Source organism: Anas platyrhynchos, chromosome 2 (genome assembly GCF_047663525.1).
Source record: "Anas platyrhynchos isolate ZD024472 breed Pekin duck chromosome 2, IASCAAS_PekinDuck_T2T, whole genome shotgun sequence".
Lineage (NCBI taxonomy): Eukaryota > Metazoa > Chordata > Aves > Anseriformes > Anatidae > Anas > Anas platyrhynchos.
In genome coordinates, this window is record NC_092588.1 from 132,886,493 (window position 1) to 132,908,554 (window position 22,062).

At 37.2% G+C, this 22,062-nt stretch overlaps 1 protein-coding gene across 4 annotated transcripts in view; it reads right to left on the reverse strand.

Annotated features, from left to right (window-relative positions):
* Positions 1-22,062, reverse strand: part of UMAD1 (UBAP1-MVB12-associated (UMA) domain containing 1) — a 200,036-nt gene that overhangs the window by 55,174 nt on the left and 122,800 nt on the right. For 2 of the 4 annotated variants that reach the window (XM_072033625.1, XM_027450845.3), the window contains exon 2: positions 17,682-17,794. In XM_072033625.1, coding sequence (XP_071889726.1) covers positions 17,682-17,763 — 82 coding nt within the window. In that variant the 5' untranslated portion in view covers positions 17,764-17,794. Of the gene's footprint in view, positions 1-17,681; positions 17,795-19,063; positions 19,170-20,075; positions 20,212-22,062 lie in introns of those variants that run through there. The other 2 variants (XM_027450848.3, XM_027450846.3) reach the window with 2 other exon arrangements.

The following is a 22,062-nucleotide window of genomic DNA, read 5'->3' on the forward strand; positions in this document are numbered from 1 at the left end:
TTCTAAAACCCCAAACTTTGTTTGTTCTAAAACATTTATCTTGTGTTATCATTACTCCTTTTTTGAGAACTCCGTCTGAGATATCAAATAATCCAGGTATCTAGTTAGCACATGTGGGGTAAAAAGCTGCAGAATTTATGAAGTGATGTGAACAGAATTTTATTCTCCCTGATGGAGATAGTAGGGAATGGGAACAAATGTCTTCTGCACACTGGCAGATCATGCTAAGAGCTGCACACTCCAGCACTTTTCCTTCAAGGAATCTCTTAACTATTTCCCACTCTAGGGTGTAAAAAAAACGTATCTGATAATTCCAGACAAACAAACAGAACAGAACAGGCATTGTGATGGGTGGTGCCCCGTGCCTGTCAGTGCTCAAGGGACGTTTGGACAATGCCCTCGGTGACACGCTTCTGCTTATGGTCAGTCCTGGAGGGGTCGGGCAGAGACTCCATGGTCTTTGTATGGCCCTTCCAACTGAACTGTTGTTCTATTCTAAATCAAAAATAATAATAATAATAATAATAAAATAAACACCATACCAAACCAAAACAGTTACAGTATAGCAAGACTGCAATTGTGCTGGGAAACCAGCTGAGCTACAGACACTTGAGTTTTTGTAAACCTTAACTACCTAGTCTTGTATATACGTACAACACCGCAAAATAAAATACAGTGCTGAACCACTCCATTTTAAAAGAAAAATAACAGCAGCTAGTCAAAGTTTAAGATTTTTCCTAGTTTTAATAATGTTTTATTTAAATGTTGCAACAAATGAAAAAATTTTTAAAAGGTTGGAAATTATTTCTAAAACAAAAGGTTAGTTTAGAATAACAATACCCTTTCACAGGTACAAAAAAAAAATAGGCTTTTGCAGTTGCATGGCCTGTTTTCCTTCGTTACTCATTAATAACTTTATGATCATTGACCTGAGTCAATTAAGCCTCAGGAAAGTCTCTAAAATAGAGCTGCTAAACCAGCTCAGCACAGGCAAGGGTTGCACGACTTCACGCTGCCTCTCAAGGCCTTTGTCGCCCACCAGCAGCCCAGAGCTAAGCATTCTGCCAGGATGAGAGTGCCAGCTGAGATGCATGACTGCATGACTTCGGACAAGCACACTAGCTTGTCTCCAGAGTGCCACTTCTTGCCATGCTGTAAGGCCAGAGTTAAAGGACAGCTTCATGGGTAAAATGATGGGACTGCAGGAGAAAAAGAAGTTACGTGCTAGCTAAGGCTAGCATGTAACAAAGCCACAGGAGGCCAGACTATATTGGTTTTGCTCGTGATGCAACTAGCAGTTATTTTGAAAAGTTTTTACTTTCGGAGGCATTATATATTTATTTCATTGTAGAGCACTCATTTGACTCACAGAATGCATAATTTTCTTACCTAGTTAGAAGCCTGCAAGCCACAAGTTTAGTAGATGATGATACATTTAAAGAGCATAACTATCCTATTAGAACTTTAATTTTTACACCTAGAAATAAATAGTAAGTTAGAAATACTGTAAATATATACATATTTAATTTTTTATTTAATTAGCTTCCTCTGGAAAGAAAAACTAAGACTGATTTTTTTCCATCAATGCAGAAGTCAACTGTTACCAAAAAAACTATTTATTTTTTTAAGGCCAAAGATCATGACTGATCTATGATAAGTAAATTCTTTACCTCCCTAAAAACCAATGAACAAAGCATGCCTTTTTTTTTTCGGATAAGACACACTTTATTTTGTTACTATTTTTCTTGGGCACAGGCACCATTCTGTGCCATAACTTCAAATGTTTAAAATAAATATATCATACTCAACTTTCATTACATCACACAGATTTTTAAAGAGTCAGTAATGCATATGACAAAAATAAATCTGGAGAGGAAATGAAGGTATTTTCTAGAACTATTTATAGTAATCCAGTCATGTAGAACTGATTGTATTTCCTCCTATACTGAAAATGCACAGACAGCTGCATACAAAATAGATGTCATCAGCTTTCAACTTATATCCAGTGCAAAAACTAGTAGGGAACCTCACTAGAAAGCACACTAACACTACTTTCAGTTTACACAGGAAAAAACAACTTTGCTGTGACCAGGTCTCAAAACTAACAATTTGCATAGATAATCACATATCTCTGCAGAATATATTCATATATAAAAACTACAAACAATTATATTCATTTCCTTAAGAACTAAATTTCCACAATGGTACAACATTTATTTTAACGAAAGCACTTAAATACAAAGTAAATTGTTGGCAGCGTGGAGTTGTTTTGTATTTTTTTTTTAATTAAAAGAAGCTGTAAAACATAATTATAACCTAAAGTTTCCCTCCAAATGCCTGGAATCTGGCCAAGAGCTATTCATTACACTAAGATTTAAGTCTTTTGAGCACCAGAAGATGAATTCTGAACAGGGATAGCTAATACTTTGCATTATGTCTTTTGTAAGTTACGTTTTTTCTACTTGTCTACCTATTCATTTTAAAATTTGTTAGGTTTAGGGGCAGAAGGGCACTCTAATTTACATGGACAAACTAATCGAGTGGACAGGCCACCTGAATTTGGTTAGTTCAAGGGTAAATTAAAGACATACTTGGTCCCTTCCCCATTTCTTCTCATGTTCCAAGGCATTTACAGAGCATCTACAATTTAATTGCTGTAGTTCCATTACATGCAATGTTTAATGCTCTGAAATTCGCCTCTGTCAAGAGGGCATGATCATGGATGATACTAATACTCCTCCCTACATCCTGGCATTCTTCCAGTGAATGCCAGAAAGAAATGGTGTTGTGAGACTGGACCAGATATTTACCCTTTTTGTCTTTTTCTACTCTGCTTACCTGTTATTTGACTGTTTGAGGGTGTTCAATGGGAGATTTAACAGCAAAAAGTCAGGAACTGTGGAACTCTGCTTCACTTGATTAACTTAGAATTTAACTTTGATCTTTTCAATACTACACCAAAATCATTTCCAGTGCACACACTTATTTTAATTGAAGCTACTTCTTCAATTCACTGTGACGAAAATAATTCATTAAACTCAGATTGGCAGCTGAAAACCATATACATTTAATGCACTAAAAATATTTTGTTCAGAAGCAGGTAGTGCAGCAAAATTTTAGTAACATTCATTAAGAATCAATTCCACAGTGTAATATTTCCTCTGTATTTTGTAAAACATGAAAATAAAGGCAACAATTATCGTTCAATGCTAAAATATGGGCTGATTTTAGAGGGAAAAAGGTAACCAGACACTCAGTTTACATCAAACTAAATATAACGTAGCCTCCCCCATCCATAACGCTGTTTACTTAATTTATATTTATTCAAGCTATATTTATTCAACCCATCTACATAAAAACTTACATCAAGGTCCAAAACATCCAAACATTTCCCTCATAACTGTATCATGGCTTACTATTACCACCAAGAGAACCCCAAGAGCTCAACCAACAAAAATAATTGCATATAAATCCAACTTGGGAGAGCAAGAAGGCCAGAGACATGACCATGACCCTCAATACACATGTTTTTTAAGGTTTCAAGGGAATATACAAACTGTCCCCAAGTTTCTTCACTAGATACCTCAGTGAGAGTCCACCATGCTTAGCTTAATGGTGCTTCAGTAAGTACAAATAAGATGTCAAGACATGCTTCCATTTAAGGAGGAAAATTATTTTGTATTAACTAGTATCCCATCAAATGTAATGCGTGCATATATATATATATATATATATATACAGAGAGAGAGAGAGCTTATACATGTTCCTTTAGATGCATTTTGTCTGCCAAATATACAATCCAAGACTCTTTTAACTGTCTTTAATAAATATACCAGAAACTTTAAATATTTAAAAGTAGAGAGGATTTCAACAACTGGAAATACTAAATGCACTTGACTAGCAATTCAGCACATTTCTAAAGCAGTGAGGGTCATATTACTTATTCTAAATACCTGCACATTGTACTACAGCAACTACGTTTCATACAGGGCCTTCAATTTCTAATTCTGAATATGGCATCCCAGCTAGAAGCACTGGGTGTTTTGGAGGGAGAAAAGGAGGACAAGGACAATATTACATTCTGTTCTAGCTTGCAGATTATTTCTGGATGCAGTTTATATTGCATTTATCTGTTTAATTATCTTAAAGAATATACCCCAAGTCCCCACCAACTGCTCTTTTGTTTGTTTGTTTTTGTTTTTAATTTCAACACCAGTTCTGTTCTTCCGGGTGGTTTAACAGTAACAAAAAACACATGAGACACACTCACAGAGTAGAACTATGAGCAGAAGTCAAATAACATCCCCACAGTATACCCGCTATCATCTTCTGCTTGCAGGTCATCGTTGTGGCACATCATCCTTTCAGTCCTTTCAAAAGGGGCTGAACACACTGGACTTTGACACGTTAGATTGACAGGCTGTCCCTTAACACTCCAAACGTCACATGTGAGCACTTCTGTTATTTTAAGTCACACAGACAAGACAACAAAATTAATTGTTGGTTGTTCTCCATTTGGCAAAGATAACAGTGGGTATATTTGAGAAAAGCCATCAGTAGCAGAGCGGAAAGAGAGGTTTTGAAGTAAGAGCCCCTAATAACATGTTGTTTCTGTCCCACATTGAGGTTGATCTTCAGAGTCTAGATCAGAAGTGCCTAGACATGTTCTCACCAGAAAGGCCTTAACTTTGTAATTTATCCTCTGCGCATGAAGTTCATTGACTTTAGGTACAGGCTGTAAGCAAACAGATGTCTTATGCTGCCAGGAACATGCAGAGGATTCGGAAGTTTCACTGGACCCAAGGGAGAGGGTGGGAGAGGAGACGAGGGAGGTAGTAGGCAAAAACACACATACCACGCCTTCTCAAATGAGAACACAAAAGAACAATATGAACATCTTTAGCTTTCCATCTGATTTATCAAAGAGAGGCTATAAAAGAAAGCATTTATTGCTCAAGTGTAGCTGCTAAGAAGGTAAGTGAATAAGATGGGCAGCTGAAAGATACATGTACCTGCTTGGTTAAGCTTCTGTTGCTCAACCAGTGAAAGGTATCAGGAGAATATCATGGAATCATGGAATTGTAATGGTTGGAAAAGAGCTCCAAGATTGTCTGGTCCAACCATCCCCCTACCACCAATGCCACCCACTAAACCACATCCCTAAGCACCACATCTAACATTTCCTTGACCACCCCCAGGGACAGTGAGTCTACCTGGGCAACCCGTCCCAATGCCTGACTGCTCTTTCTGAGCAGAAATGTCTCCTCATTTCCAACCTGAACCTCCCCTGGCACAACTTGAGGCCATTCCCTCTAATCCTATTGCTAGTTACCTGTGAGAAGAGGCCGACCCCCAGCTCCCCACACCTTGCTTTCAGGTAGTTGTAGAGAGCAATGAGGTCTCCCCTGAGCCTCCTCTTCTCCAGACTAAACAACCCCAGTTCCCTCAACCGCCCCTCATAAAACTTGTGCTCTAGACCCTTATTAACAGGTAAAAGCCCTGTTTTATTTTAAACCAATTTCCACAGCAGTACTGCCTGCTTCAGGCTTAAAATATATACGTACATATATATATATATATATATATATATGCAGAGAAATAATATTTACTGAGAACTTCAAAATGTAAAATATTCAATAACTTCTTACAATCACACATAGAACAAGAATGTGGCAGACAGCTTTTACTTATTTATTTGTTTGATTTAAAGAGAAGACAACCCCATTTCTTTTACAAGCCAGTGTTGTCAGCCCCAGTCCCCAAAGGAGCTGGAAAAGGTCCACACTGGTCAGGTCTCAGTGCTGGCAGCAGAGAGAGCCCAGAGGAGCTCTGCTGCTCGAAACCTGTGCCTGCAACACACCTCCCAGCTTAAGGCTGTGACAAGTTGCCAAAAAGTATGATCTTCAATTGTTTTGCTTGAAGTTTTTTCTCCTCATATTTTCTTAATATTTCTAAAATGGTAATTTAGTCTAATAGCAAAGATCTGATATAGTACTAAACTGTAGTCAAATTCTATTTAAAATCAAAAGCATATTATAACAAACCACAACTCATTATCTTCACACAGTACGCATATTTTGCTGTCAACAACAAGATTAGGATGGGTATGATGTCTGGAAAGGCATATCCAAAACAATAATCAAAAAAAGCAGCTGTCTCAAGCCACAAAAAGAATTACAGATCTAAATTCATTAGCTGTAGCTTCTGCACATGAACAGAAGCGTCCTGGATCTGACCGGGAAGCAGCTTAACTCCTGCCTCGCCTTGCCTCCCTTGTGGCACACTGCAAGCATAACCAGCACCTTTTTTTTTCTTTTTTCCTGAAAAACAAACAAACAGGGGAAACCAGAGCAGATCTCACTTTTCTCCTCACTTCCTAACCGGCCCACCCTAGATGCAATGAACATGAGATTTGGGCCCCACAGTCTGAAGGTATTCAGGGTCCTGCCCATCACAAAGAGCCCTCCTGGTCACCTATACTTGAATTTGCTTGGGGCACCTTTTTCCCCTTCCATTAGAGGCTGGACCTGGCTCACACAGAAAGGAATGGTCACCTTGGACAGAGTTGAACCAAGCCACAAAGGGGCCAAGAGCTTGATGCCTAAGAGATGGCAACACGTTAACGTCTCTTCACACTGTTTTATGGTCTTTTTGTTTTTAATCTTTTGTCATCTCAATTAAAGAAAACAAAAATTACAAAATACACTGGCTAGGGAGCAGAGACCACTATTCCAGTTTCCCTACTCTGATATCGCTGCAGCTCAATGAGTTATGCAGTATCAGAGAAGTTCCTACATTGTGCATTATTGAAGTAGAACCACTATGCAGCCAGAATAAACAGTGGTTGTCCTCCCTTCTGGGCTGTTTTAGACTTCGATGCTAGACAATGTGCTAAGCCCATGCAAAACTAGATTTTGAGGTCTCCTACTTCTTGGATGAATGCTTGAATAAGCATAAATAGACACCAAACGCATTTCAAGAAGAACATTTTGTAACTTCAGCTTTTGGTTTTGAATCAAGTGGACAGATGTGCCTGATGTACGGTGCCTTGATTCTAACACTTTAGCTCCAGAGCATACCAAGAATTCAAGCTTACTCCTTGGTTAATGGGTCATTTTAGGCAAATATGCTCAAAACATTCTGTAAGCTGAATTTCAGAGATGTTTAATTCAATTTATCAGCTCACTCTTTCCTAATTTTCTATAACAAAATGCACAAGTTGGAAACTCTGTGTGGCTACTTTCTGGGTCTCAGCTCTAGCTCACAGAGCAGTAAAGCAGGAGTAAATTTTTCTAAGTTCAGAGTCTGTATATACATATGAATATATGAAGTTTATATTCTTCTATATTTGAAGAAATATGAAGTTTATATTCAACTTGAGTCAGTATATCCAATTTCCTTTAAATCTTAGCAAAGCTTCTCCTTGTGCACCTCCTCATAACTGTGTTGACTTAATTTGTGAGTTAGTAAAAGAAAATACTTCTAGGAAAAAAACAAATCTCTCTCCTTATTCTCTATCCTAATAAAGTGTGCACTGGTATGTGTACTTAATATCCATGTTTTAAAGATAATACTGACTGCTTTCTGATACAACAGCTATGGTAATGCTTCTGTAAATCAAATCTTCTTTTGTTGTAGCTTTCCCCAGCAGCAAGAACCAAACATGAAATCATTCGGAAGAAATTTAGGCAGGTTTCCTTTAAAAAAAAAAAAAATGGCAAAGAAATAGCCATGAATTCCCATTCTCTCCTTCTCAAAAAAAAAAAAAAAAAAAAAAAAAAAAAAAAAAAAAAAAAACATACAAAATGAAACAAGGATAAAAAGTAATCCCAGGGGGTTTATGTTGTTCCTCCCCCTTACTCACCCTGGAACAGGAAAGCTATGAGCTTGAACTCCTGAGCAACTGCAGTATATTCCTGGTCTAGACAGGTCTGAGCAGAAAGAGCTTTAGAATGATATGGTCTGTCAGGAAAAATCCTCTCCCTGCCTCCCCCAGGATAGGCCTGGGACTCTGAATCATTTTAAGGAAGTTTGCCTGTTTTGAAAAAATAATGAGAATACTGTATGTGTTTAATGGTGGTCAAATGCTAAAGACCTCATCATTAATCTGGGCATAACTGGAAGAAAACAAAAAGAAAACACCAGAACAAAACAAAAGACACACTCACAACTGACAGCTTACTAATACTGGCTATGAGAGCTCTCTCCACAGTTTGTACTCATTCTCCTAGACAAAATACAGAAATCCATATTCACCTAGATGCCCTGACAAAAACAAACAAACAAAAACAACCACACCAGCAACACTAGCACAAAAAAACAAGGACATAAAAGGCTGTATATATGTACTGAGTGTATTTGAAGTCCCACATTTATCACAACTGCTGAGAAGGGGTCAAAGCAGAGACATTCACATCTTAACAATATTCCTGACTTCAACTGACTTAAGCTTTTGCATGATTTTCTGTCCCATCATCATTTTTGCCACACACACAGCTTTTGTAGCAAGTTACCAAGCTTAAACTGAGGAACCAATACACAAAATTAAGATTGTGATTGCAGCTTGTGATCAACACAGTTAACTATAACAACATCAAACTGTGTGCTAATTATTACAGAAACATTACACAAACTTTTCAAATTGCTCATGCTGTCCCAAGGCAGCCCACGACTTCAGGAAGGCCTTTTATTCCCTCATTCCACACAGCCCCACTCTTTTTTTAAAAAACTTTTTTTTATATATCATGTCACAGGATATCCTCATAACAGTGGTTGCATTACAAGAACAATTTATTTAAACATGCAAAAATCATAAAGTGAAGTGATCATGATCACCCACGCTCCCAAACCAAACAAACAAAAATCTAGCTGGGGATATTATCCATATAGTAATCCCTGGTCAATGTTGTGAACAAAAGCTTACTTCTGGCAGATAGAAGAGAGAATAATTTCAGAACAGACTCTGTGCAGCCCTCAATTGCTGGGGGAAAGCAGCATGAAGAAGCTGAAGATCATTCGTCTGCATGAGCAGAGATCAGAAAGTACATTAAATTTTTGGCAAGCACCAAAGATGTGTAATGGCAAAAGTAGATGAAATAGCGCTGAAGTGCAAAACAATTGCCTGGATAAATCATCCATATCCTTTAATTTCTTTGGCCCTTACTGAAAGGTTCTAACTAGTGTATCAAGAAAGAGCAGCTAGGGAAAAAACACCTTTATGCACAAGGTAACAAGTCACCTTTCACATGGATGCCTACAATGTAAGTGACCTGAAACATTTGTGAAACACAGAAGGTAAACTGTTTGAGTTCCTTTATATTACCTAAATAAAAAAAATAAAAACACATAAAAATAAGACAATGTCTCTCAGGCTCTCACGTCTCTCAGATAAAAAGAGGTAAACAGTCTACAGTTTGGTATCTTTTCTTCATCTAATGAAAAAATGCACCAAAACATTTACCAGAGATAGGAGGGAACGTGTGTAAAATCAGCTCAACGTGACATTTCCTTCGGAGAAAATTAACAGTGGTTAACATCTGTGTAAGGCTGAATGACTTCAACCAGACAGACAGTGATTGCATGGACTAATGACTAGGGCTCTCTTTGGAAAGAATGATGTTCTAACTATGCTGTAAATTGCTAAAAGACAGACTCCAACCTGAATTTATCATTTGCCAGGATAGCAACTTACACTCCTGGAACACATTTTCCACCACTCCGTTTTTCAGTTAGCCGAGCCGTAAGTTCGTCTGATGCCTTTTTTAGTTCAAACCTCATTTTCCTACAGATCCTGAACAATTTTCTCTGCATCATAAAGAAGTTTCTGCTGCTAGAATCGATTTAAGGACCAGCATAAGTTGGGAAATAAAGTTTACAGCCAGCATTTGAAAATCCCTACTTTTACTCTACATTTTGCTGTTCTTACAATAAGCAGCCAGGATTTTCCTTTCTTATATTCCAACCACACATTGCTTCAAGAACGCTACACAGACCACCGTCACCAGACTAAGGCGCTACATACTTAGTATCATTGTACTATGTATGGGAGTAAAATTGCCAGAATCCAGGTGTCAGAAGCGAACAGAACGCTATGAACAAGGGTTAAAGAACATGAGGACAAGTATGTAAATACATCGCTGCAGGACTGTCAAGTCCAAGGAATGCCCAGATCTTTCCTGAGGATAAGTGGGGGGGGGGGGGGGGAGTAAAAGGGGCTGGGGGAAGGGGATTTTCTTAAGCATATTCTGCTTCCATCACTATTTTCAAGTTTTACAATCAGTAGGAACAAACCTCTCAGGAGCACTTTGGAGACCTGCACACTTAGAAGGTGACTATTATATATCAAGTCAGAAGGCAGTTAATATGAAAAACAGGAACACAACTCCAACCAATATTTTCTTAGAGGGCTGGCAGCAAACTGTCAAATGCATGTGTGACCTCAAAACAACCTTTTGCCAGATGCCTCTTTAACCTCTTACAATTACATCAATTTCTAAGAAGACTGGTACATTTTACCATTTTCCTCCTTTGGTTATGCAAATTAAGAATATGTACTTAAAAGACTGATTAAAAATGTTTGTTTCTGTGCAGTTTCATCTATCTTAAAGCCTCAAAATAATTACCTCTAATGCACCAGCAAATATTTAAACTTATTTTTTCCTCCCCAGGAATAAAACTGCTATAAGAGTTAAACAAAAAGTATTTATCTTCCTTCTTTTCTCCTTCCTTTAGTCAAATTCAAAATGAGATAACTTTAATATAGCTGTGAATAAAGGGGCCAAGACAGCATTTAGCCTAACCATCAAAGAAAAAAAAAATGTGTTAATGCCTTTTTACCATTTTAAAGCATTTTTATCATAAAAAGTATGTTATATATCTTTCATTGTAACCAACAGACATAAATACATTGATTTGCATTATTCATACTCAAAATTCATCTGTATGCTAACATTTAAAAGGCATTTTTGCAAATTTAAATTAAAAAATCAAATACATATCATAATTGTGTTTATAGGGTCTCAAGCCTAGGAAAGCAAAGAAAAATGTAATGAAATGAAAAGTAGGTCATGTACACTAAAGTGCTAAACATTCTAACATCTGATCTGTGACTGAGAAAACTATTTTAAAATCTAGAAGTACACCAGTAAATGAACAATCCAACAGTCCTTTGTTGACAGAAAAATCCACTTTGATGAGGCATTAAAAAAAAGATTTTCTGCACTGTACAGCGTCTAGGAAAAAATATTTCCTTTAAGAAATATACCTACTTATGCAGCAAAACAATGAATTTCGGTTGTTCTGTAACCCAGTTCCTTTAATCTGCATAAGAGATGCTGACTGAGTTCACTCAACCAAATCACTACTGGCTTTCAGAATACAATCAACACATGCTTTTCAACAGTATTAATATAGCATGAAGCTTGTGCTCCTAATTATTCATGTTTTTGCATTCTGTTTTTCCCCCTGCTGTAAAATATGCAAATTTACTTCTTTGTGTTATTTAGGTCCCACATGGGCCTCAACAGATCTGCTTGGAAGGAATTACAAGCCAACATCTAGATACATGCTGTCAACATTTCAAGCTTCATTATTTTTATTAGTCTGGAATGCCATTATAAATTTGATATTAGGTTTTTAAAAGCTTTTTATAAATCTGATGAAAACCTACAGTCTAATAAAATGGTGTACTGATAATTACTACTCCTCGACTTTGTGTGCACGCGCGCGGGCGTATGAGCGAGACAGAGAAAAGCACTACAACTACTGAATACAAGAGAAATCACCATCTAGCGGTACTATGGAAAAATGCAGTTTGTTTTTGTGAAAAAATCAGTACCCAGGAGGATTAGTTTGACTTCATTACTGAATGGAGGGTAGCCATTACCTCCTTATGCAGCTAAAGATCAGTAACAGGAGAGGACTGTTTCTTCTCTTTCTGAGTTCTTCTCCCCTCTCTTTTCAGTCAAATCTAACTGGAAAATTCAATGCCCAGATGAGCTATTTTTAAGTTTAAAATCCAGAAAGCAGCAGTTCAAGAAATAGGTCACTTAATACAGCAACTTCTTGGAGTGCACCAAAGCAATCACTTACCTTGGTGTAAGTTAACACATATGAAATATTATATAGAATTCCCTAAAATCTCAGATTATTGTAAAGTTAGTATTAAAGGTTTTAAACCTAAACATAAACAAACAAAAAAAAAGGCAGCTTTTTTTTTTTTTTTTTTTTTGGAAAACTGCAACATTGGAAAGAGATACGCAAACACTCATATAAAAAAAAAAAAAACATAACATAAGCCTACTGATGCAGAAAGAAAGAGGACTGTGAGCCACCGCTTTTTTCCAACTGGTACAAAGCCTTGTGCATTTCTTAAACGTAACTAGTATATTTTAAAACACTGCAGCATCCCAGCCTTCCTTACTAGTGCCACTAAAAGCTCTTCAAATATTAATGAAAAAAACAGCGTAGAGATTCACAGGAATCTACTACACGTCACTACCAACTCATAGAAACCAAACACCAGCAGCAACGCCAAGATCTTACAGATCTTTCTTGATGCATTTCATCTCCGAGGTATACATACACACAGGAAAAGACAAAAAACTATTTGAAGTGTACTAATAAAATAGTATGGAGGTAGTCCTTTTATTTGGAAGGGTCAGTATATTTCTCTGTCACAATACATTCACTCTTGAAAATTTTAAAACTGCAGATTTTTCTCAGAACCCAAAATTTAAGATCTTCAACATGTATGTAGAGATCTATTTTACTAAGAACAACATGTAAACAATACAGATTTTATTTTAAGACATATTTACACATTGAGTGACAATGTGGGTATCCCTTAATTCAAATATGCAATTTAACCAGTTATTCATTCCAAAATAGAGTACCCCCAAAAATATCCATATATAGATTAAATTAATGGAAACACAGAAATGACGAGAGAAACAATATATGCAATATTACTCTACAAAAAAACACAGTTTTTCTGTTTTCCAAAACTAAAGACTGACTGGTGTCAATCATTTTACTCGTTTATATCTCTGGTACAGAAGACTTCCTGATTTATTAAGGATATTAATTTGCAATGTAACTATGGTTAACAGAGGGAAACATTCAGGCGGCTGTAAATCATACCTTTCACAGTCTCATAGCTAAATGATGATGCTTCTGCCTACAGATGAGGATAAGTACATATAAAAGGAGTTATAATACTGAATTAACTCTGTAATATACATTCTGAATATATCAGAGGAAGGTTCAAGTACTTCACTGCAGATAAAACCAAAGTATGATTGCTTTGCAGAGATTGGGTTAAGATAGGAAGTCATAACTGACAACCAAAATTTGGACATAAGAATATCTGCTATCATAATTTACCAAACTAATTGCAAGTCTGACCACACTTGTGTTGTTGAACTCCTTCTCTTTAGACAGGAGCATTGAAACTGAAGGTACATAGTGGTTAATTCAATGCACTTGGATTCACTTAAATATCACAAGTCCTTCTCCTTAGTGGCAAAAGTGTTTTGAAATCTTTTTCTTTTTTTTTTTTTTTGTGTATGACTACTTGTATTCTTTTTAGAGGAAAAGTAACAGGCAAAAATCACGCTTACTCTAGTAATGATAAACATAATAAACAGGTATTAATCCAAAAGTTGTTTACTATTTCTGCATGGCCTCCAAGAATCTAGAAGGCAGTCGGGAAAAGGTAGGCTCATAGAACAGACCTGTCTTCTCGAAGTTCCTACCAACCCTTCTCGTCATGATCATAACTTCTCTGTGACTGTGACAGTAATTCCACTCTGTTGAGAATCCCATGCCTTGCCATTTTTTCCTTGGATACTTACTCTTGCATCTTTGAAAAATTCTACAACTGAATAGTTTGACCTCAGAAAAAGACCTCTAGGTGACAGTCAGGTGCAATAATAGTCCCTAAAAGTTAGATACTTTTACAAATCAGGCTTATCAGTATCAGCAACTGAACTATTTCTCCAAGCCACTTACTCCATTCCAATTTGCCACATAAAAAGTCCCCTGAAACAAAACAAAACAATAAAACAACTCTTAAATCCATGAAACAGAACGGTCTTCAAAACACAAATAAAAATAGATAAAGCAGACTTGAAATTGGGCACCGTCAAAGAGCTCCTCCAAATACTAGGAAGTCAACTCTGTCCAGCCCCAAGTGCACCCATCAGGCTCTGCAGCCTCTTCCCCAGCTCCATGGGTTTGGCTGTCTGTGCCCATGGATGGCACTGATGTAGCAGAACGAAAGGACGTGGACCAGGATTTTTCCCACAGCTTAGAGATGTTCTGGTCTCCTTGTTTAGGCAGCATGGGGCTATGCCCCTCCTTGGTGAGGTCTCTGCCCGTGCCTGCCTGTCCTCTCATCACCTCCACTGGCTGCAGGCTTACCTGCCTCATGGAGAAGCTGCCCTCGCTGCTCCTGAACACTGGCTTATTTCTAATTTTGCTGCAAGAGTAATTAAGACTCTGCACATCAGCATCTTAAAATAAATCTGAAAACAAAATGAACAGTTAGCAGTAGCTTTTTAAGAGAACGTGCAGAACAATATCCTGCAACAAGTAAGATTTCAGTTGTCTTCAAACTAACAAAAAAACTCTCACCACCCATCACAGCAGAACCATCAGCATTATGTGGATGTTTGCAGAGTTTCTGATCGTCTTGCCAAAAAAACACACAGAAACAGCACTGCTGCCTCAATTCTCCAATTCCTGATCTTTGACAGATAATAGGAGTACCAATCACGTGCATCTTTGATATCTGATGGGAGATTTTCAGCTGTGTGTCAAACCAATGCACTAGTACTAATATGTCTTCTTCTACATGGCTATCAATAATAAGAATGGATGATAGACTGGAATGTGTGTAATAAAAGCCAAAAAAAATCCTTAAAAACAGCTACTCTTCAAGAACCCTAAGCTAACTCAAAACAAACAATGGCATTCAGAACATTAACTTGAAAAGCAATTTGTGATGATCAGACAAACCCTTAAAACATTTTTCATACCTCTATGTTTGATTCACGGTTTAAAATCAATTGCATGTGCTGTGCATATCTCATATTTTTCAGAATAATAGCTGTGCTTGTTTCAAAACAAGCATCACTTTTTCAGATTCACAAAGAGATGAGACGACCAGCATCTGGAAAATGGGTGAACTGGTAATCAGGCATAAAAATGCTTCAGTTTTTGTTATTAAAATCATATTTTATATTTATTTTGTAGAGAATGAGTCAATAATTTTTTTCTTAGCTCCTCTGTAGGCAATGATTTCTCCCTAAAATTAAAATACAGAATTTCTTTGAGTTACTATGCTGCAGAGTTGATTTTGTTGCTTCTGATGTTTTTATGAGTTGTCCTTCTACTAGAAGAATTTAATTCAGATATTGAAATTCCAAATATATAAATATTCTACAAGTATATTTTTAAAATATTGAAACACATAACAGCACTTGGAGGAGTTAAGAAAAAAAAAAAGCAAAAAATATCCTCAAGATTTCACAGGGGATAGCTCTGGTGGTACTTTCTCAATAAACATCAAACCTCTTTTCCCCGTTTTCAAAAATCAGGTGATACAGAGAGAAAATAATTACATATTGTTAATTTCATCTACACTGAATTGGGATGCCAAGTACTCTCATTACATTACTATATAGACTTATTTTATACTTGTGAAGGACACAGCATTTGATTATTTCTTGATAAGTCTCTTTGAGACCCCCAGTAAGATTCCTTAATGCCCTTATTAGTGGTGCATGGTATGAACAGCCTTGCAAGGAATTTGTAACAGACAAGCTTCTCCTTATTACAAGAGTGGAAATCAGGAGAAAGCATCCCCTGAAGATGTATTTTTCTCTTCTTTTTTCTCCATGAAAGAGAAGCAAAGAACTTCCTCATTTGTCCACAGAGTATTAGTGAACGAGGCTTTTTGTTCTTATATGCTTTGAATGAAAGACTGGATTTAGGAACCAACCTAAAACATACAAAACTTAAATCTTACCTCCCTTTGACACTGTTCACTGCCTAAAGCAGTATTCACATTAACAACCTGGAAGTATAGTTCTAAAGATGGCTGTCCTTAAACTACTGCTGAGATTAGCTGAAGACTTTTAGTGTTGGTGTTCTAGAACACTTACATCTGAATTTTAAAAAGTTTCAATACCTCCCATCTGAGCAAGAAAAAACAAACTTGCAGAATAGCTACGGTTTTTGGACTGCCACTATTCATAGACAAACAAAACTTCTACATATCTACTTATATGTATTTAATTCTGCAACTGTCTGTACACAGCAAGACAATGTGCTCAACTGGTAAGACTGACAGTAATTCTTTTGCCAAGTAGAAGTTAGGATGAATAGACAGTCTATTTCATCATGGTCTGCAAAATTAATTGCTGTCCAAACAAAAAAATAGTAAATAGAAATAACATAGAATTAAAGCATAATTGATAATTCTTCAAAATTTAAATAGTCACTGAGAGCATTTAAGGAAAAAGGAACAAAGCTAAATTAAAAACAGAATCGGGATCAGCAATTGTGGCACATAAGCAATCTTTGGATGCAGCTCTGTCTGCCTATTACACAATTTGAAGCTCTAAATAGCCTCCAAATTTTGCGGGATAATGGTGTATCCCCTTCCACCTTTCCAGAGTGAAAGTGCTGGAGCAATTTGATGTAGACATCAAAACACAGAGTCACATGTGAAATCAGATCTATTTTAACAACTGGTTGATAGTTGGGGATATTTATTTTAATGGAAAACTATTACAAAGGATGTAAGTAAGCTGTCCTAAGAATGAGTTCCAGTAGTCTCTCGTATTATTAGATTTTGATAATCCAGCGGCTCTCTCGATTTCAGAATGCTCAAGCAACATTTGCATAGGTAAACACTGCAAGATTCCTGATAAGAACTCAGTAAATGAAAGCAGCAGAAACTGAGTATTAATGATGATAGTTTTACAAGGAGGAGAACTCAGTTTTTCAAAAGAAAAAATGGAAAGGATCAGTTGCAGCTTGGCAACAATAATTTCTGTATCCCCTGCATGCTTGAGCCATCCTATAGGACTGTGAAAGGGCTTACCTAAAGCTGCAGATTTGGCCAGTTCACAGGTGAACACACTCGAGATTAAATTTTCATCAAAGTCTTTATGTTATTCAAAATAAATCAGTTTAGGGTTTTAAACTAATCAAGAGTCACATTCTGAATTAGAACAACAACTCGCCTTCTAATATAAAAAGACATTTTGGGTAACGCCAAAAGGAGGGAAACTAATAAAGAAAGTCATCTAACAGCTGCAATGATATATTCTTAACCCTAACCATAAAGCTAGAAGCAACATCTTTGAAGTTTCTTGCTCTGTAAGGAAATAATGTCTCCTTGTTTATAATATGAAAGGAAAATACAAAATTGCATTTTCAATGATCTTGAATAAGAGTTTGCACCTATTCAGAAAACAACATGAAGAAACAAAGTTTCAGTTATTTAGTCTGTATAATGAGGGTAGGCACACAAACTCCTTCAGGAACAGTAAGAATTCCGAGTAATTTTTGTCATGGCTTCTTTTAACTCTTTTTATTTGATCTAAGCATCTCAAAGACCTCTTTACATTTCAAAGATGACAAGAATCATTTCATACAGAAGCATCACTTACCCACAATAACAAATCCATCTGCTTCTCTCTCTGGCACTGCAATCTTCTTTGAATCTTGACTTTTTCGGAAGAAGCTGAACATAGCCTCTTTTTTTCTTCCTCTAAGTTGTTATCTAAAACGAAGACAATACACGTTAAGTAAATACAAGATAGCAGAATAGCATAAGAAGTTCATACCACTCTGAATGCAAAATACATGATAATACAGCTAAATCTCTATTAACAGAGTTGAAGTATCAGGCATTTGCACATCAGACAGAGTACCTTGTTAATGTAGCAATCAACTTCAACAAGCAAAAAGAATAAATTACAAAAGGCTCTTCTATGAAGTTATGGAGTAGAACTATTAAAAAAAAATCTCAGTCTTTCTAAGGGAAAGTAAAAGAAGGAAACTACTGTAAGCTTTTACCAAGCACTTTTCTGTGTTCTTCTGCTACTTCAAACTGTTGTTACACAAACTAACTGTAGTTAGTTCTCAAGTTCTTAAACTTGGAAGCCCAAAACACAATCCTATAGGAAATGCAACTTCATAATGCAGCAGTACTTGAATGAAGTAAATTACAGTAGATACTCAGTCTTAAGCGTCTGTGCATCAGTTATAAAGATAAAAAAAAAAAACAACAAAACACACAATATCTGCAAATATCCATTTTCATTTTTCAAGTTTGTAAACCTACAGACAGCTTAACATTTTAGTGCATTTGATTAAGTTAACACTAATTCCCTTAAAAGAAACTGCAACAGGATTGAGCAGTTTTTCATAACAGTAATTCACTCAATAATTCATAATCTTCCAAACTGGGTAGGAACTATGACTTCACATCAGCTAGAAAAAAGCAGGTAAAGCATAACACGAATGGGATGGATGTGTTAACTGGAAAAGATTACGCTCAGTATCTCTTTCAGGGGCAGAAGACAATATTGAAGTAATGTTAATAGCTTAAAAAGGACAAATCCATCTGAAAAACCTTATAAGCATTAGCCACATGATGGCCAAAGGGGCCAGCTTTTACCAAATTAAGTCCTATGCATCCCATATAGTTGGATAGATCAAGAAACGTTGTTCTAAGCAAATTCTCTAATGATTCTGAACTTTAAGTTGCAGACTTGAGGAAGATTCATTCCTTTAATTAACACAGTTGTAAGAAAAACTTCCTAAGCAAGCCGCACTCTTCTGAAGACCAAACAACAGAAGCCACAAAGCATGTATGTACAGGTTCAGCTGACTGAGAGGACTACTGATGTGCCACCACCTACTTTCTGTGCTCTATGTAAAACGCACACCATGCAGTGCAGCAACTCTAACTCTCCACTGCCTCCTCCAGCAACAGCAGCTCACTTCTACAGAGCTGAGACAACGAAAAAAGGAAAGCAGCACTCACCAGCAGCTGCCACTTGGACATTATTAGCCCTCCTCCAGCTCCCTGGCAGAGAAGTGCCCCGCGTGCTGCCACGGGACCCTGGACATCGCTGCCCTGCGCAGCAGCCTGCACGTGGTCTGGCTCAAAGTGCCGGGTGTCAAACAGCCACCAGGGTTTAAGGAAAGGTACAGAAAGCCTTTCTCTGCTAACATAGCAGTATCAAATAGAGAAAGTCGAATAATTTTGAGTCCAAGGCAGAGTTTGAGGAGTAGAATCCTGATTAACTTCCCCGACACACATTTCAAGGTGAAGGGACTGACAAACCGGCAGCAACGCATACACCCTAACATACACACCCAGGAAAATCAAAGCCAAACCTGAAGAAAATAGGCACACTACTGATAATATTGTTTTGCACTATATCTAACAAAGAAGAATTATTATGGGTGAACCACAGAAGACCACAATGTAATATTTGTATTCAAAAAATATAAAACCAAACCGCTGGATTAATTGTTTGCCAAAACTCCTCACTTCCCACCCAAGTATTCATGATAGCATAAACCAGACTTTTTGTGCCCTGGCCAGTGACCTGCAGCACTTCACTTGACAATCAGCACCAACTATTCACCAAGTATAAACCACCTCGTACCCTGCCGTTAGGAGCACATCAAATACTTGCACGCAGCACATCACAGAAAGACCTTTCTGAAGCATAAGCATCAGCTTTCAGAAGGGCGTATAAATAGCACGTTGCAAAAATCAGCAGCGATTCAAGCCGGGGGCTGATACCCACAAATGAAATAGAGTACCCCAGAGGCTGGCCAGCTACTGCTTGCTATGCTGACGCAGTGGAATTTCTATCAATCAACCAGCCAGTCTCAGGTACGTGGTAATACCAAAAATAAATGTTAATTATCTGCACTTTATTCTTTTGCGCTTGTTTTCTTACCTTAGCACGTGAAATACTGATATTTCCAGCCCCGTGGAGATTGCATAGCGCAAACTCCTAATTGCCTCATTTATTCCTTACCTTCCCCCCACGCCCGGGCTCAACACATGGCGCCAGCAGCATATTCCTTTTTTAGCCCTTAGGGAATAAGTCTTCTGCTGCTACCAATTAGGGTTGTCAGTCCCATAGTTCAAGTGGTAAAAACCTGTGCTGCAATGCTCCAGAGTCAGGTTTCTGCTCCAATGATGTATGAAGGGGAGGCAGTTGTGGAACAGTTTAAAATGCAATTTTACCTTCTTCCTAAGCACGCAACAAGAAGGAAAATCAACGTGATGTGTAAAATCTTATAGGTAGCTTTGGTAAAGACTCAGATTCCAGCCAGCCACTTAAGGTGCCAGAGCTGCAGTTGCTCCAATCACATTTTTCTCTTGGAGATCTGTGTTACTGTACTGTTTGCAGCTGTGTCGGGCACCGTTCTCCCTCCTCTCTTGCTTGCACACAGAAAAGCATCTTACGTATATACGTAACATCTGCACAATAAAGTTGTATAGGAAACCATGAATGTAATCTTTTAAATCCTGCATATTTAACATAATCTTCAGTGCTTTAAAAAACAACAACAACAAAAAACCACTGCAGCCATTACAACTCAGAGTAGATTAACAATCGGTATAATTTGATCTAGCCAAATTAACATTACAAGCACTTTCATGTGCTCTTTTTTTGTTGCTGTTGACAAAAGATGAAACTTTGGGGAAAAAAATGGGATACTGAGAAAAAGGTGAAATTCATCCTATCTACATAAGGCTCAATCTTTACTTTGTAGCTTTCAGTTTGTGAAGTGGCTTCTTTACCTAAATTGCACAGCCAGCAATTTTTTTTTTTTTTCCTTCTAGAGAAATAAACACATCTTTTTGTTTGAAACAGAAAAAGAAACAAAGTACCCCATAAACTCAGACCTCAAACTCTTACCCTGATAAAACCACTGGGCCAGCAGTGAGAAATACGCTGTGCTTGGGGATTGTGAATGTTGGGAGGGTGGTAAGGAATCTGCATATTAAAACAGAAGAGCATGCTTTGTGAGGCCATTTCCTTCTCTGGGTGTTCACCACTTCAAAACAGAACTTGTGCCTGTAGATGACCCAGGTCTGTGTAACTAATGTGGAGGCAGGAACTCACTGACTATTACTTGCCATATTTCAGTATCGTTCCTGAACACAATTAACTTTAAATTAAATAAGAAACAAAGAAGAAAAAAGGAGGGGGAGGCACAGAAACAACAAGTAGAGCTGTATTAAGTATGGTATAGGTAAAGGAAAAGTCCTAGATGGGCAATACATTAGTGTTATTTGCTCTCTTTAAGAATTTTATCAACTGGTACTTCAAAAGCAAATATAAATCTCTCCAGCAATGTGAAATGCAAACACTGTTTCTTGAATTACATGTTAAAAACAGAACAAAGAAACACAGAGTTGAATGGAAACACTCGTGCTCTGGAAGATAGGAGCACAGTTTAAGCACTTACAGAGTCAGGCTGAGTTTTACTACTTGTAGATAAGTTGAGGTTTCATTTAACTAAAGCTGAAAACAACTGATTTCTGCACAAATTTCATTTCAGAGTAAAAACTAAATCTGAAGCTGGCAAATTTGGATGCATGTTCACATAAACCAGACAGAAAAGCATTAAAGGATTTTTTGTCGATGGTGGTGGGTTTATTCATGTTCTGCTTTTTTTTTTTTAAATGAAGCAGTCAGCACAAAATCACAGAAAACACATCCACCAGTCAGAGACAGCACCACGTTTCTGCAGTAATCTATCCTATATAGCACAGCACTTTCCACTTCCAGATGGGTTTAATTGTATTTCTGTAAGAGACCTGAAATTGAATTCACTGCCTAAAGATAAAAATCTCCCTTGGCAGGAATATGCAATTCCCGTCTCCTCATGTTTCCCCCTCACCAAAAAGCGAGCATAGTTTTTTTTCCTTTCTCCAATCTCAGTTGTTAAGAATAATGCTTTTGGCACCGCTTCAGTCATTAACAAGTAATAAACTGCAAACTGTAACAA